General features: G+C 39.6%; 1 protein-coding gene across 1 annotated transcript in view; it reads right to left on the reverse strand.

Annotated features, from left to right (window-relative positions):
• The window catches only part of astn2 (astrotactin 2), a 220,838-nt gene that overhangs the window by 111,608 nt on the left and 94,065 nt on the right, over positions 1-15,165 (reverse strand). Inside the window, exons 5-7 of the mRNA XM_025061990.1 lie at positions 13,575-13,682; positions 11,227-11,373; positions 2,924-3,091 (exon numbers count right to left, since the gene is read on the reverse strand). Coding sequence (XP_024917758.1) covers positions 2,924-3,091; positions 11,227-11,373; positions 13,575-13,682 — 423 coding nt within the window. The remainder of the gene's footprint in view (positions 1-2,923; positions 3,092-11,226; positions 11,374-13,574; positions 13,683-15,165) is intronic.

Here is a 15,165-nt window from a genome sequence, read left to right on the forward strand (position 1 = left end):
ACTGTAAAACAAATAAATCGTACATCAGTTATAGATAAAATAAAAAGGTGGTGTAGAATTTTTAGAATTTTATTTATATCCAAAAAAGTCCTTGTTTCATATACTGCGCAGGTCTGTCTTTCTTCGTACTGTGTGACTATGTTTGTGTTCTTGCCTGTAATTTAATCACTGATTGTGTTGTTTCAGGTTACCGGGCAGATTGCAAGAGGAAATTGAATGTTTTTATGGAAGTCTGGCCTCAGGGACAGACATAACACCGGCTAATACAGTGATGGCAGAAGTTCTGCTTGACTGAATGGAACACGCTGTCGGCCTAATTAACATGCAATCACCTGCGACAGAAAATGACCGTTTGATGGTAACAATGATCCAGGCGACTGTCCTATCACAGGCGTTTTCCCCCTACACCTGAGCTAAGTTTCCTACTGTAGTCGCACAACCTAATACAGCAGAATGGAGATGGTTTCTGCCTCTATAAACACTAATATTAGATTTCTAATAATATTGGTCACTTTCACTTTACGTTAGTGGCCTCCTTCCTCACCTCGTTCCTCTCATTTTTTTTTTTACAACCGATGATGTACCATCACTGGAAGAGACGATCCTTCCTCGTGTCCTACTGTATTTGTAATGGTAAAGGATTTCACTGAATAAGAATGATTTTTTTATTTCATTTCAGTGACAGTGACATAACTCTTGCTGTATGTATGGTTGTATATTAGTCAAAATATTCTAAGAAAAAGTCAAACTCCACAACAAATCTCACCTCTGAATTTTACCCATCACTATGGTCAGCAGGGGGCAGCTTAAGCGCCAGGGGAGCAGTGTGTGTTGATGGTGCCATGCTCAGAGCACCTCAGTGGTAACTTGACAGCTGGTGGACTCGAAGCTGAAACTTTCCGGACCCAAGTTGGCTTCCTTATCCACCAAGCCACCACTGCCTCTAAGCCAAAATGGGCATTGCCGTAAACGGGGACACTATCGCAAAGAACACTTTAGATTGATATCAATATCGGCAGATACTAAAAGTTGCAGATGCGTGTTGTCCTGCCTAGTTTTATGGACAAAGTTTTGACATTTCTGTCGTCAACTGGATTTGTATTAGTTTTCCCCAAAGCTGGAGCGATACAGCCGAGGGGATCGAGAGTTGGACAATGTTCCAACGCCCGTGTTGCCAACCTCCACCTCATTAACAAAGCAGCCATAAATCTAAACACTCCACCACCATTTTAATACAATTAGCAGAGGATGAAGTGATGTCACGACGTCAAGTAAAGACCACAGAGGTTGCCCGGGAGGTTTACTGGTCTTTACAACTTTGGTGATAATGATGGATGAAAGGACGCCGGAGGTGATCTGCTCTCCTGTTAGCAGCGCGGGATAGATTAACGCATAATTCATCACATAAACATTTACTGGAGTCTTCCGGTTATATTGGCTACATAATGCAATTATTTTTGTTAATGATATCATAAATACCTGCTATGTAGGAGTACTGCAGTATTTACAACATGTTTATTTTAAATTTACTACTGTTATTATTATCCTGGTAGTATTTTTCTTCTAAATGTTAATGCCAAACATCACTCTCTCTTCTTTCATATCATAAATTCTTTCCCACTCACTTTAGTTTTGCAATATATTCCAGAAGGAAAATATTGCAGGGAACTCATGTCACCCGGTAACTGACCTCAATTCTAATAGCTGAGTCAAAGGGTGAAGGTGGAAGTGGAGAAGACTCAGGGTCGAAGCCCACTCTGACATAGACAGGAAGTCGACGGTGACGACCGGTGTGACAGTGTAGCAACAGACAGTATTAGAAAATGAGCTTCACAGTTCTGGAACTTTCTACTCTCTCTCTCTCTCTCTGTAACACTGACTCTCTCACTCTTTTCAAATCCTTATTTAAAACTCATCCGTTTGAGCCTTTAACCTACAACCATCTGCACATTATTACTGAGTGACATTCATTTTTTTATTATTGTTTTTTTTTTTTAACTGACCTTTATGGTACTTTATAGTGCACTTATTTTACCTTGTTATTAAATGTCTATTTAATTATTTTTAATTATTTCACCATATATATACATATATACTGTATATACATGTAACATACTGTGAGGCTTGGCTAAACTAAGTCAGCTAAGCTAAGTCAGCTAATCCCTCAAAGTTGAGTTTGTCCTTTACTTGTGAGACTTATTATGCCGACACACCCTAGAGGACAGAGACGTAAATAGCATTTTGTTGTCTGTGTTTTCAACTAGCTGCAGGATAAATAAAGTTTTCCCCTAGAACTGACAACATTCTGTGATCAAAAACTTCACGCTGCTGAGGACGGCAGACGTGGGAGACCAACGGAAAGAAATCCAGCCGTAAATTAGGGATCGAGAATATGTTGAGGAACTGAATTACGACCGTTGCTGATCCTCGTGCGTAAAAACGCAAGTAGGTGGCACACACAGACGCACATTAATTCAGCATCCGCACACACAGTTGTGCCAAGCCGATGTTTGGCATCTTCATGCGTTCCTGATCTCAGATCCATTATTCATCAGCCCTCAACATGCCCTTGACCGGGGTGACATACATTTCACATACATTACAGATGTAATCCATTCTAATGAGCTTCCACTTTATCTACCTGGGCCCAGAATACACACAGGAGTTCACAGCAACCAAGATAAACATCAGAGGCAGACGGCAGCACTGGCCTGTTTGGTCCTGATGTACAGTGTGTGCAAACAGGCTGACCACAACACTGCAAATGTTGACAAGCACCGCTGACAAACACTGGTGTGATTCACTTGTAGTGTGGAGTAGATGCTGCACTGGAGTGAAGCTACTGCTTGGAACTGTATCTATTATTCAAATATAAACATCTCACAATGGAGGGAAACAATGCAGTGTGTGTGTGTCCACTGACCTGTGTCCTGGTCGCATATCTGTTCACAGGGATCAGTCGTCCTCTGGCCGCAGAAGTCCTGCACCCACTGTGTGGATGAGTTGGTCTGATAGTAGAGGGTTAATTTGGCGGGGTTCAGCCAGTTAGACACGTCCAGGAAGCTCCCCATGCTGACCACAAAGCTACTTCCTGCGAAAACACAAAAACACAAATTGAAATATGACAGCAGTCGGAGAGGGAGATGGAAGGCTGTACTCCTCGATGCAATGGAGGAAAAAAAATACATAACAATTAAAAAGTAGCTAATTTGATTGTATTCACTGTACTGTGAATTCCCATCTTGACTAAGCTGAATCTAAATGAGAAAATTAGGACCTATAATGTGTGTATTGATGGGATTTCTCTGGTAATTGCAGCACGGGGGCTAAAAAGGTTTCTGGAGTCGGTTAGTAAACACTACGCTCATTGACGCTGATTTACCTTTCTTTCCTACTGCTCCCAGACCAATCATTAAACTGTGATCACTGAACAAGGTTATCCCTAATTGATGCCAATGACTTCTGCCTCTATAGGGAGCTGGGAGGAGATTGGGGCTGTGCTCTCTGGTGAACTGATAGATTTTCATACAGCCATTGGATCAGTGGAGGCAGTGGCACAGAGAAAACATGCGCATGCAGTTCTGTGTGGCTTTTAGAAAGCAAAATAGAACAAACATCCAAAGATAAAAAAGACAGTAAAAAAAAAGGAAATTCTATTTCAGTTGAGGTAGTGAAGGTTTGATTTTAGAGAGTGCAGCGATTGAGCAATGAAGTCTGAGTCACTGGACAAATGATGGCAGAAAAAAACTAACAACATAAAAAACAGAAACTTAAAAAAAGCAGTTTCCCCTATGTGTTATTGTTCTTTCAAATCCGAAAAGAATTACAGTTTCTTCTCTCTCTCTCTATATATATATATATAAAGGACGAAGATGAAGCAAATAGTGAAATGAAAAAGAAGAATAAAGAAACAGAAGAAGAACAGGGAGCAGCAGACATGGTAGATCTGTTATTTTCCTGCACCAATGTCCGTAGAGAAAATAAATATTTTAAGCCTGAGGTGACGGTGGAGTCAATGCCCTGATGCTGCTTCATTTGGTTAGTTTGGGTCAACAGGTTGAATGATAACCAAGACTTTATCACAAGTAAGTCACAAAAAATCAATTAGGGTTATTAAAGAAAGAAGCAAAGATCAACAACTCAACAATGTGCGGTGATGCAAAATCGTTAATTTTGTCTATGGACTTTTTCACAAGGGGATTAGGTATCAACAAAGATACACGCACTTTCCTTTTTGGACAGGTGGCAAAAAAATAAAATCAGACACTAAACAACGGATGTTTAATGGTAAAAAGAAGGAAAATAAAGAAAAAGAAAAAAAGGAAATATGAACAAGAAAAAATAGAAGAAGAAGAAGATGAATCAGCTCCATTGGTAACAGTACATATATACACATACGCACAAAAGAAATTTGTCCTCTGCATCATTCCCAGTGTCCTCTCTAGGGGTCTTGCCCCACTGATTTAGAAGACAGCCCCAGTTTTAAAAGTTATATATTGAGAAAGTAAAGCCACACACACACAAACACACACACCTAATTTCCCCTAAACCCTTAAAGATAAGGTTTGGGATGCTGCCCAGACGACACTGTGGGCCTTTTTGATCATTGCTGAAGAGATTTCTGGTTTCAGCAGAAAACAGAGCCAAGTCTGACATGTAGGGCAATGAAAATTTGTTTTTGTAGTTTTGGCTTAAACCGCCGGTGAGTATCTTTATTATTTTCAGATGCATCTCCAAATAAGTAGACGGCCATAGAGAGGACATTATAAAATTAAACCGGCCTCCACCGTGACATTGGCTGTGTGTCCGGGGTTATTGTCTGGATGCAGAATAAACTCCAATCCATCCCGACGCCTCTGTGTCGGTGTAGCATCATGAATAAGTATCTGCTTGTGTTTCTGGCTGGAATAGTGATGTGCTATGATGCCTGCTTCCCGCACGGAAGATTTTGGGTTTCGCAAATTCCAGGGTGGGTTGTCAGGAAGGGAAACTGCTGCAAACATTTTGCCCAAGTCACTATTAGTGATGGGTGATACCAGAGTTTTTGATTCCATACAACACCAATTAATTGTTCCGCTCTTTTTCGGATATCAATACTGATATTTGTCTTATTTTTTTTAACCCAATAAAACAATTTAGCAGCAGAGTTTGGCTCTGTATTTCCTTTTTTGAGGGATGTAGATACTGTATATATTGACCATCAACATACAGTATGTTATATGAAATTATTTTAACCTCATGTTAAGAAAGGTCAGATTAGGGATGATAGTCCAAACAAAAATAGCTGTCTGTTGATGAACTTGGAAATCAATACATTCTTACTGTACAGCAGGGATGTCAAACATACAGCATGTGGGCCAAAATCAGCCCGCTAGGAGGTTCAATCTGGCCTGCTTTATGAATTATGAAAGAAAAAAAAACACAAATCCTTCACGTCCATGATGTTTTTTCAAATTATATTTCATTAAATATGAATATTTTCTAATATACTTGCATATGAAAAACCAAGAGTTTGACACCTCTGCTGTACAGCATTTTCTTTATAACTAGCAGTACCTTTTTGTAGATAATTATAGCTATGCCTACGACACCTAATCCTACACACTGTAGACTGAAGCCAGCTCAACTTCCAAAAGAGATGGAATAGACTACAACTCTCCCCGGAAGGGTCACTTAACACATCTGCCAGGTCAAGCTGACCAGAGATGAGCGAAACAGAGCTGCTTCCATCACTCCAGTTCAGTGAACAGAAATGGCAGCGGCCCTCATTTGCCGAGAGTGTGCAGAATGTAATGGCTTCAGCTCTTACAGTGAGAAGGGAATTGTTAAATTATGGGTCGGATTCGCAGAGACCTGCAAAGAAACCCCTGGAGTGGAACATCAGATACAACAATGATTGCAAGTAATTTTGTTGTGCACCTTCTCTCTTATCTCCAAATTACTGAGCTGACTTGTAACAGATCACAACGGCTGCCATATGTGCTTTGGACTGCACCACACTGAAAGACATAAAGGCTGAAGTGTTTGGTTGGATCTTAGTATAGTTATATCGTCTGTGCTTGTCCATGTAAGGATTAATGTGTTAGTTGCAAAAATTATTTTGTGAAGTTAATCAGATGGAAAAAAAAAATCACATCTTAACACTTGAAAAAAAATTCAAAGTTTTTACACTTATTTACTCACATTGCCGTGAAAGGCTTATATACATATGTGTATATATAAATATACATACACATATATGTTTATATGTATATATTTATATATGTATGTGTATGTCCATTTACAGTATGTATATAAACTTTGATAACTTGTACATGATTAATTATGGTCACGATTATTCGTGAGTGATGGTGATTTACTTACAGGTACTCTGTAACACATATAAATGTAAAAACATTTTGAACCCCTCATAAAAAAATACTATATTACAAAGTGTATTTCCATATGGACCCTAACCCTACAGCTCAGTGATGGCTGTTAGCACCACGTTGAACTGAGGGCCCTGTTCCACCGCTATTAGCTCGTCCACGTCTCTTTCAGTTTCATGTTTACATTTTTCTTGCCGCATCTCATCGACTTCTCTTCCCGTTGAGGTTTCTGCTCCTACAGATGTCTGACCCCATCACTCGCCCGTTCGCTTATTATTTCTGCAGTAAAAACAGAGCGTTTTATAGATGGCACCTCGCACATCAGACAGAACTCGATAAGACGCCTTGCAGCGATAGTGTTCTAATACTTTTTATTGCCTTCCTACTCCTGTCCTGACTCCCCGTTTGCTGTGTGGGTTTGCTGGGATCCTTTCCATTTATTTATCTTCCAGATTTGTTTGTTTATTTGCTCTGACTGTCTGCCTGCTACCGACCACACGCCTGCCAGACCACCGGGTTAGGCCCCCTTTTATCACATCTGCTTTGCCTTTGGCATGCACATTTCCCTGAATCCCATTTCAACACACACTGTACAGATTCTCCAGAAGGGAAAAAAATACAATTTAATTGAGTCTATTTTCAAGTCTTATATGTGAGGATACATTTTCAACAAAGTCATAAATACATTTATAAACTGGCCAAATTGCACCAACAATGTTTTCTTCTGTTGTCACTAGACTCTAACAGCATGACTGTGGTAGTGTATAATTATGCATTTACAACCACTCATTAAATAGAACAGGATGTATTTGTTGCTAATTCAGTATAAATAACATGTGTTTAGTGACAAAGTAAAATAACACTGATTACAACACTGAAACCAAGGTCTTTACATATGTAAATAATGGTTCATATATACAGTATGTCTCCCCGTGTTGTTACATGAACACTTCAAATGTGTACAGAACAGAGCCTTCATCATAACCCAACCACTGGGGGAGGGGTCCGACATCTGTTTCCTCCTCATGCCTGTTCTGAGCCTGGATAAAACGGTGAGGAGTGTGACTTAACGACGACTGTCTCTGGTGTCGTTGATCAACAGCGTGCCATTAGAGAACGGACTATTGTTGTTCAAGGACCGGAGAGTGAAGAGGTCAGGGGAGGAACTGTAACTGTAGGGACAACGACTGGTAAAGGTAGTAGTGAAGAATGGTAGATATGTTGTTGGTTCAAGAAACCAGGTGGAAGAAAGCAAGACCAGGACCTTCAAAGGTGGGTTCTAGCTGTTCTACAGTCGTCCAGTCATCTATGAAGATTCTCAGTCATCCAGGTTATGGTCAAGAAGACAGTTTACCTCTCATTCAAGAGGCTTCTTCAGTTCTGGAACGGAAGAAGCCTCTTGGATGAGAGTTGAAACGTCTTCTTGAGAAAATGTCATGTCCGGTTGCCTAACGGAACTATGAAAACTAGAAGTTGAGTGTCTGCTTCTGGATGTGGTCAGTGAAGCGGAAGGGAGAATGGATGGAGACGATGGTTGGGGGATTTGATTTGAAAAATAGAAGCAAAGTTGAAGGGAGAACGTTTTACAAGACAGTAGTGAGACCTGCTATGAGGTTGGACAGGGTCAGAAAAAAAACAAATCAGACGGAGAGGTAAGGTGGAACAGTTTGGAGATTAAGTTAGAGAGGTGAGGTGGACAAAAGATGTTGGAGATGAAGTTGGCAGGATAGAGGAGAGGACGACCTCAGACGAGGCCGAAGAAGAAGAAGAAACCTATCATCTGTGAATGGCTCAGTGAGACATTGTGATCGCAGCCCAACATCAGTCTTCACTCCGACACTGTCATTAAAATGAATTTGCAGCTCTATAGGAAACACACATCTGTCCTCATTTGGCCTTATACATAAGAAAGTGAAATGAAAGACCCAACAGAACAGCAATAGTATTGGTTAAGAATGTTGTTTTACTTCCTGGAGAACTCGGGTCGATTTTAAATTAGTACTCTGTCGTTACAGGTCGTTGCCAATGTCAACAGAATTTGTTGGGTTTTTTTCCTTTCTCCATCACTTATCACTAAGAGGGCTTTGTAACATGAATCACCTCACTTTTATACTTAAAAAAAGGACATTATATCAGAACGTACTTCAGTTCTCAGAAGCGAACAGTAAAAAGTAAAGGGACGTCTGTTTTATAAGGATTTCTTTTATTTAATTATTTTTACTGAGATTTTTGTATTTTGAGCTGACACTCTGAGTCAGTAAAGCTTAATTAAACTGTGTATACTGGCAGAAGTGCGTGTTGTTTTAATTAAAGCCAGAACAGCACTTGGCAGAGTGCACACCCTCAAAATACCCAAGTTCCTAATCAACAGTGGTTGTGTATTGAGACATGGAAATAGTTCCACTCAGTTTAAGTGACACTTTGTTCACCGGAAAACAGGAGACTGTGTTTTGACTAGAGATGTGGTGTGGTGGTGCGAAAGCTCTGATCACTTTCTGTCCAGCTGGCTGTGGTAGTTATGGAGACGGTTAAACTGTTTTCATCTGTCTTTCTTAAGACTGCATGCAGACGTCACCTCACACTGCACTGTTGTACTGTTTCACCTATTTAAAAGCCCCTTTCATTATACTGCATATTTATTGATGCCAAAACTAAAGAAATATCAGCAAGTACACATGTGAAAATACTCTGAGAACATGCGTCACCTTCTCTAAAGAAGAAGAACATTAACACGATTCCACGGATCTGAGATGACTTTGTTGGTAGTACAGACACTGTATACGTATTATATATATAGTATTTAACCTAATTTAGACTAATGTACTTTACAAAAATACTGTTATAAAATAAAACAGTGCCGGGATTTCTATTGCAAATATATATATGCAAATCGATACTTAAAAAAGTCTACTCAGAACTACTTAAATCAACCCAAAATGACTCCGGTATCAGTAAAATTCTAAAAACGCCTCCTCCGTTTTACAGCCTCGCCTTTTCATTGAACGGGTGTTCGCCTTAAGCACTTAAGTTTTTCTTGTGTTTTGGTTTCTATTGTACACCCACTGCCACACAGATCGCGGGGGTGGTGTGGGCGGACTAGGAATGAGGCTTCACGGGCAGGAGCACCTGACTGACTGATATGTGAATGCACTGCTCTCAGAGATATGGGAATCATTAGCTAAATTACCCCTGCTCCTCACTATCTCTTACTTCACTTAACTCTTTGCACATATTCAATTTTTCCACTCCCTGCAGCCGCTGAGGTTTGTACACCGTTGCCTTGCCAATACCTAGTCCCAATTTATAAATATTTCATGGCCGGAAGGAATTTGAAAGCGTCTCAGACGTCTGAGCGCTCGTCTGGGCAACCATCCCTACATATTTAATTTAACAAACTTGATTTATATTTGTTTTTGCAAATATGGAGTTGGTTGTTTGGTATCATCTATTTCCTTTGTGTTTTTTTCATGTACATTTGTGTTCTTTTTATTGTATGTCGCAGAGAGAATTTAGATTCCCTCCTGCAGCACACGCAGGAAAGACGAACATTTTTAAACCCAAGAGCTCTTCATCAAACTGATGGCTAAAAATGCCACTCTCTGTCGTACGCCGGGGTAATAAATCATTTTGTTTTTCCTTCCAGAGCTTTTGGTTTGTGGACTTTATTGTGCTTATTCTCAATCAATTCAGGGTTCCAGCGCATTATTTATTTATTTGGTGGGGATAGATGTGTGTCTGTCGTACTCCATCAGTTGTACAGCAGGTGCATTTGCAGTGATATAGAACGCCAACTGAAATCCTCACATCAAGGTTGAGAGGCTGGAAATTTTACTGCAGGCCATTTGTAAAATAGAAAGAGGGGGAGAATGCCAAGCTGTCCCTGGTCCATTAGCTGGTCCTCCTGACATTAGCAACCATAAACATTACAGGATGGTATTTTCCACCACTCAACAACAGCAGCAAAAAAATAAAAACAAATACAGTGATCATTCGGCAATCTGCAGATGCAAAGCAACAATATCAAACTCTGACAGGCAACAGAAGAGTGTTAGCCATGATTAAAAAAACATCAAGCTATAGTTTACAATTAAAGTGTACTCAAGTATTACTAAGTATTTAGTACTACTATTCATACTACACTAGACTCCATGTCTGGAGGAACCTTGGTTATTTGTGTTTTTACTACATGTCAGAATCAGATTCAGCTTCATCTGTCGTGTATCAAAGCCCATATCAGGAATTTGACTGTGGTTTTATACAAAGAGTGACTAAAAACATGACAGATAAATAAGACAGTGATTTAGGAGCAAACAGTATGTGGCCACCCTTCCTACCCTGCAGGAGGTGCTATGGATGCAGTTGAAAAATCTAGTTACAAGAGGAGTTTTATGAATTCCATCAGATCAATTCAGTTTAAATTTCATATTATTTTTTTCATGAATTATGACAAATTGTTTATGTTTCTTTTTCCCGGAAAAACAGAAGTTTAACCACAGTAAAGTTGGTTTATTCCTTTAACCGCACATATTGTGATGCCTTAACCCAAGATCTAAACATTTGAATATCATATTACGATAAAATAGTTTTCAGTAAAGTATTACAAACAATAATAAAATGTATTTAGTGCAATGTACTGCAACTGTTTTTAGAGAAATATTACAAACTTAATAAAATTAAAAAAAAAAATACAACACAGAACAGTGGCTTTTAGTGAAATATAACTCACAATGAAAATTTCAATTTCAATGCAGTAAAAGCTCTGCCACTTAAAAACTGTAAAAATACACTGTTATTTTGACAAAGAAATTTTACTTCAGGTAAAGTTTCAGCCAAAGGCTAATGAATGTGTTGCTCTTACCATCTGCGACAAAATGCTCCGGCACATGGAGGGTAACCTTGACTGTGAGGGGGCAGGATTCCTGCGTAGCGTAGACAATGGCAAAGACACATGTGCTGATGGTGATCAGTGTCAGGGTGACCTTGTTTAGGGGACTGTGTGGGTGGCCTAAAGGTAGAGGAAAAGAGGAGAGAAAACCTTTATTAGAAAAGCACATTTTAGAGAGAGGAGAGAAAAGAGGAACCTTTATTAGAAAAGCACATTTTAGAAAAGCCCTGATGAAAACTCTCCATTTTGTATATAAACACATTGGATATGCAGCTTAGCTCCACCACCTTGCCTTCATACTTTGTGTGAGTGGAATATTTAAAACCGCGCAAAATCCTTGAATTTACAGTTAATTGTTTTCTTCTGATTTATGACTCCGTCCAGGGTCCAGGTTTGGCATGCATAAGTAAAAGATGGCGTAGACCTCCGGTGCCCAGAAACACTGGTCCACGTGATGTATGATCCTATTGCCTCTGACAGCGTTATAGATTGGTTGTTTTGGTTGCCCTTTGGCTCTGTCAGACCTCCCTATTTCCACGGCAGGATATGGGGAATGAAATTAGCCACTTAACCTCTGGCTACTGAAATTTATCATGGGAGAAGCTCTGCCTGCTAAAAAGAGGATTACTGGAATGGAAAAGGGCTAAAGTGTTGAAATAATTTCACTAAATCTCACCGTCTAAACGTATTCCATTCTGTTCTGCTGAAAATACCCCCCGTGCCCTTTTATATTCAACTCAAGGGCACATCACACATCTCAGACTCCCGGGGCTTTGGAAAAAAGGCCAAATATTTACTCGGAGAGCTGCTCAGTGTGTCTCAAGAAGTGTGTAAGTTTGTTAGAAAAGTCTAATAACAGGCAGCCTATTGTTGTTGTTCTATTTCAGGCACAAGAGCAAACAGAGTTTAAGGCTGACAAAACTGTGACTTTGGGGAAAGTATAGTGAAGAAATGTCTTTGCTGTGTGGATTATTTACTTTAACTGTCTAATGATTCAGATTTTTCATCCAGAGTAGCTGTGGATTGTTAGTGAATAATCACGATTAATTGTGTCAAATAATAAAAAACAGACAAAAATATAACTGAAATTTAGCTTCATAGCGTTTGTGGATTTTAGTCGTTTGCGTATCATGAACAATTGTGTAGAAAACAATGAGATTTTCTTTTAAAAACTCAGTGAAACTCATTTGAAAAAAAACCAATTTGTTGATTCATACTGGTTGCTCTGCAGTAGAAACCTCATTCGGTTATTTTCCCGATGGTTTGTAAAAATTGCGTATATGTTGGATACAAATATTGATGGTATTAAATAAACCGACCTTTGACCCCTTTGTACTTCAAGTGTCAAATCAGTCAACGGGGAAATAAAAGAGAGTAAAACGGGAGATGGTACTCAAGGACAATGTTAGGATAATGAGTGTCTCTGCAGTGAGTGACACATCCAGCACAGTCGCAATTTAGCGACGAGGGGACGGGGACAAAGCTGTCTACAGCAAAAAAAAGGAAGGGCAGATAATCCCTTTGGGGTATGGAGGGAGTCGTTGGACATCTGAAGGGTTCCTTCAATCACTATAAAAGCCCACTGAGTAGACAAAAGCTTGTACACTCACGCTGCAAACCACTTACTATATGGCTACAACACTTAGTCTGTGCTCTTGTGCCGTCTGAGAGGTGGCGGGACTTTTTTTTTTTTTTAATTCGCTGCTCATCTTCTGAAGAAATCCCAGCCTCTTCATCCAGGCTCGGGTTTCCAGAGCACAGACCGCAGGCAGTGGCTTTACTGCTTTCCAAGTCATCGAAGCACAATGCTGTGTGTCATAAAACCTTAGTGTCTATAAAGTTGAATCTACAGTTTGGACAAGGACCTTTACACCTCTGAACATAAATCCTTGTGGTGTACAGTTAAAGAGAAAATCACTCCGGTGTTTACGTTTTCTCAACAACAAATATGAAGGTTAAATCAGACTTTTTATTTTAAATTAAGATCATGCTTTTATTTTCTAAAGCTCTCCCGATCATGTGCACTCAAATACCCGTTTTTCGGCGTGCTGTAGTCTCTCCTATCACATATCACACTGTAGGACGGGGAGTTAAAATCAGCCTTCATCATCACGGTTCGTTGACTCAGCTTTGCTTATCACCGAGCCTCCGTTTCCATCAGCTCATATATCTGATCTGAATGTCATGGAGTGGTGCCACGGGACAGCGGTGTGTTGTCCACCAGGAGAGTGGGACTCACTTTTTTAACTCTCGTCTCGCTCCTTGTGTCCCCGTAGCTGAGCAAACGTAGTGTGTATGTTCAGTTGCACGTCTCCGCTCACCTTTGATGCGTCTCCGTCCTCGGTGCTGTTCTGTGTAGAACTTCATTTGACCGTCATCTTCAGGCTCTGATCCTGATTCTCCTTGGGGTCCGAACACGCCTCCGGGTGCTGGCAGTTACATGATAAGAGAGAAATCGAAAAGTCAATCAATGAAATGATCTGTTTTTTTTCCTGAGTTTTGTAAGTCAGAAAGGTTAAAAAACACAAGTGCACGGTCAACGAGTGAATGATGACCTTAAAAAAACTGGTTCACACCGTGGAGTCACAAGATGGTTACAGCTACGCAGGAGCACTAAGAGGATGAGGTTTACTTAAAACTGAAAGTGTGTTTATGGCCCTGCAAAACATGCATCCAAAAAAGGTGGAACTTCTCCTTAAAATGCAATAAATATCCAGTCAAATGAATTCAAAAACCAACAGAAGAGAAGAAAAGCACTAACAGTTTTGGGAATCAGTATTTTAGTATTAAAAAAGGATCCATCAAATGCGTGGAAAATTAGATGTTAGATGTCATTGATCAACTCATTGTAAGCAAGAACAATATTAGGACAGATTTACATACGTTGATGGACATCACATCAATTTGGAAGAAAGTTGAAAAAATATTTTTGAGTAGCAATATCTTTGATGGCCACTAGGCGTGAAAACGTTAAAAGTTAAAAGTTTTGATAAGTCATGGTTTCAAAACGTGCCCCTAAAATAAGAACTTTGAGGATCAAAAACTGAATAATCCGTGGCTAGGTCCGATTCCATTGTCTTACGTTACGTCGGTGTTTCAAAACGTGCCCCTAAAATAAAAACTTTGAGGATCAAAAACTGAATAATCCGTGGCTAGGTCCGATTCCATTGTCTTACGTTACGTCGGTTTCTCAGAAAACTACGACGAGGTCACTTTAAGAAGACGGTTTTGTAATCCTACAGTTTATTCTGCAAAATCCAGGCTCCACAGACAGCAGTGTGAGGTAAATAATGAACGACATGGTGTGCACATTGACTGAATTAGAAAGTGTGAATGTACATTTCTGACGAGTACACAAATCCAACAAACAAACCAAAAATGCCTGTAAAAAGCACCAATTTATTTGGGACTGGGACGGCCTATGTGGCAAATGTCGGCCAATGAACGGCCTCTGTTTGTAGGAAATGAGAAAAAAAAAGTGTGCTTTCTTTGCAGATGATGTCATTATTTAAGTAACAGACAAAAAGTATGTTTCATGATCATTTTTTTTTAACAATTCAGATTGAAATAAGAGCCAGATAGATATAGTCATTCATTCCATTATTTAATGTATTATTATTTTAAATTAAAAATCTTTCTTTGTCCCTTACACTATTGCGTTCGTGGCTCAAGTTAAAAAGTGTGTAGCTAACTTCGATCATTGAAAAACTAAACGTTTTCAGAGATATGACCGTGCTTCCTGCTGCCTTTACTTTGTGATTAGCACCTTGACAGACGAGTCGCTAACATTTGAAATGCACGTCTCACTGTGTACAAGAATTTTTTTTTCTCTTTGGGTGAATCAATACCTGATTAACCTTGGTGGTGTGCGGTCATGATAAAACTGTTATTCCATTTTTACTTTCTAGAACT

Source organism: Cynoglossus semilaevis, chromosome 14 (genome assembly GCF_000523025.1).
Source record: "Cynoglossus semilaevis isolate Cse_v1.0 chromosome 14, Cse_v1.0, whole genome shotgun sequence".
Classification (NCBI taxonomy): domain Eukaryota; kingdom Metazoa; phylum Chordata; class Actinopteri; order Pleuronectiformes; family Cynoglossidae; genus Cynoglossus; species Cynoglossus semilaevis.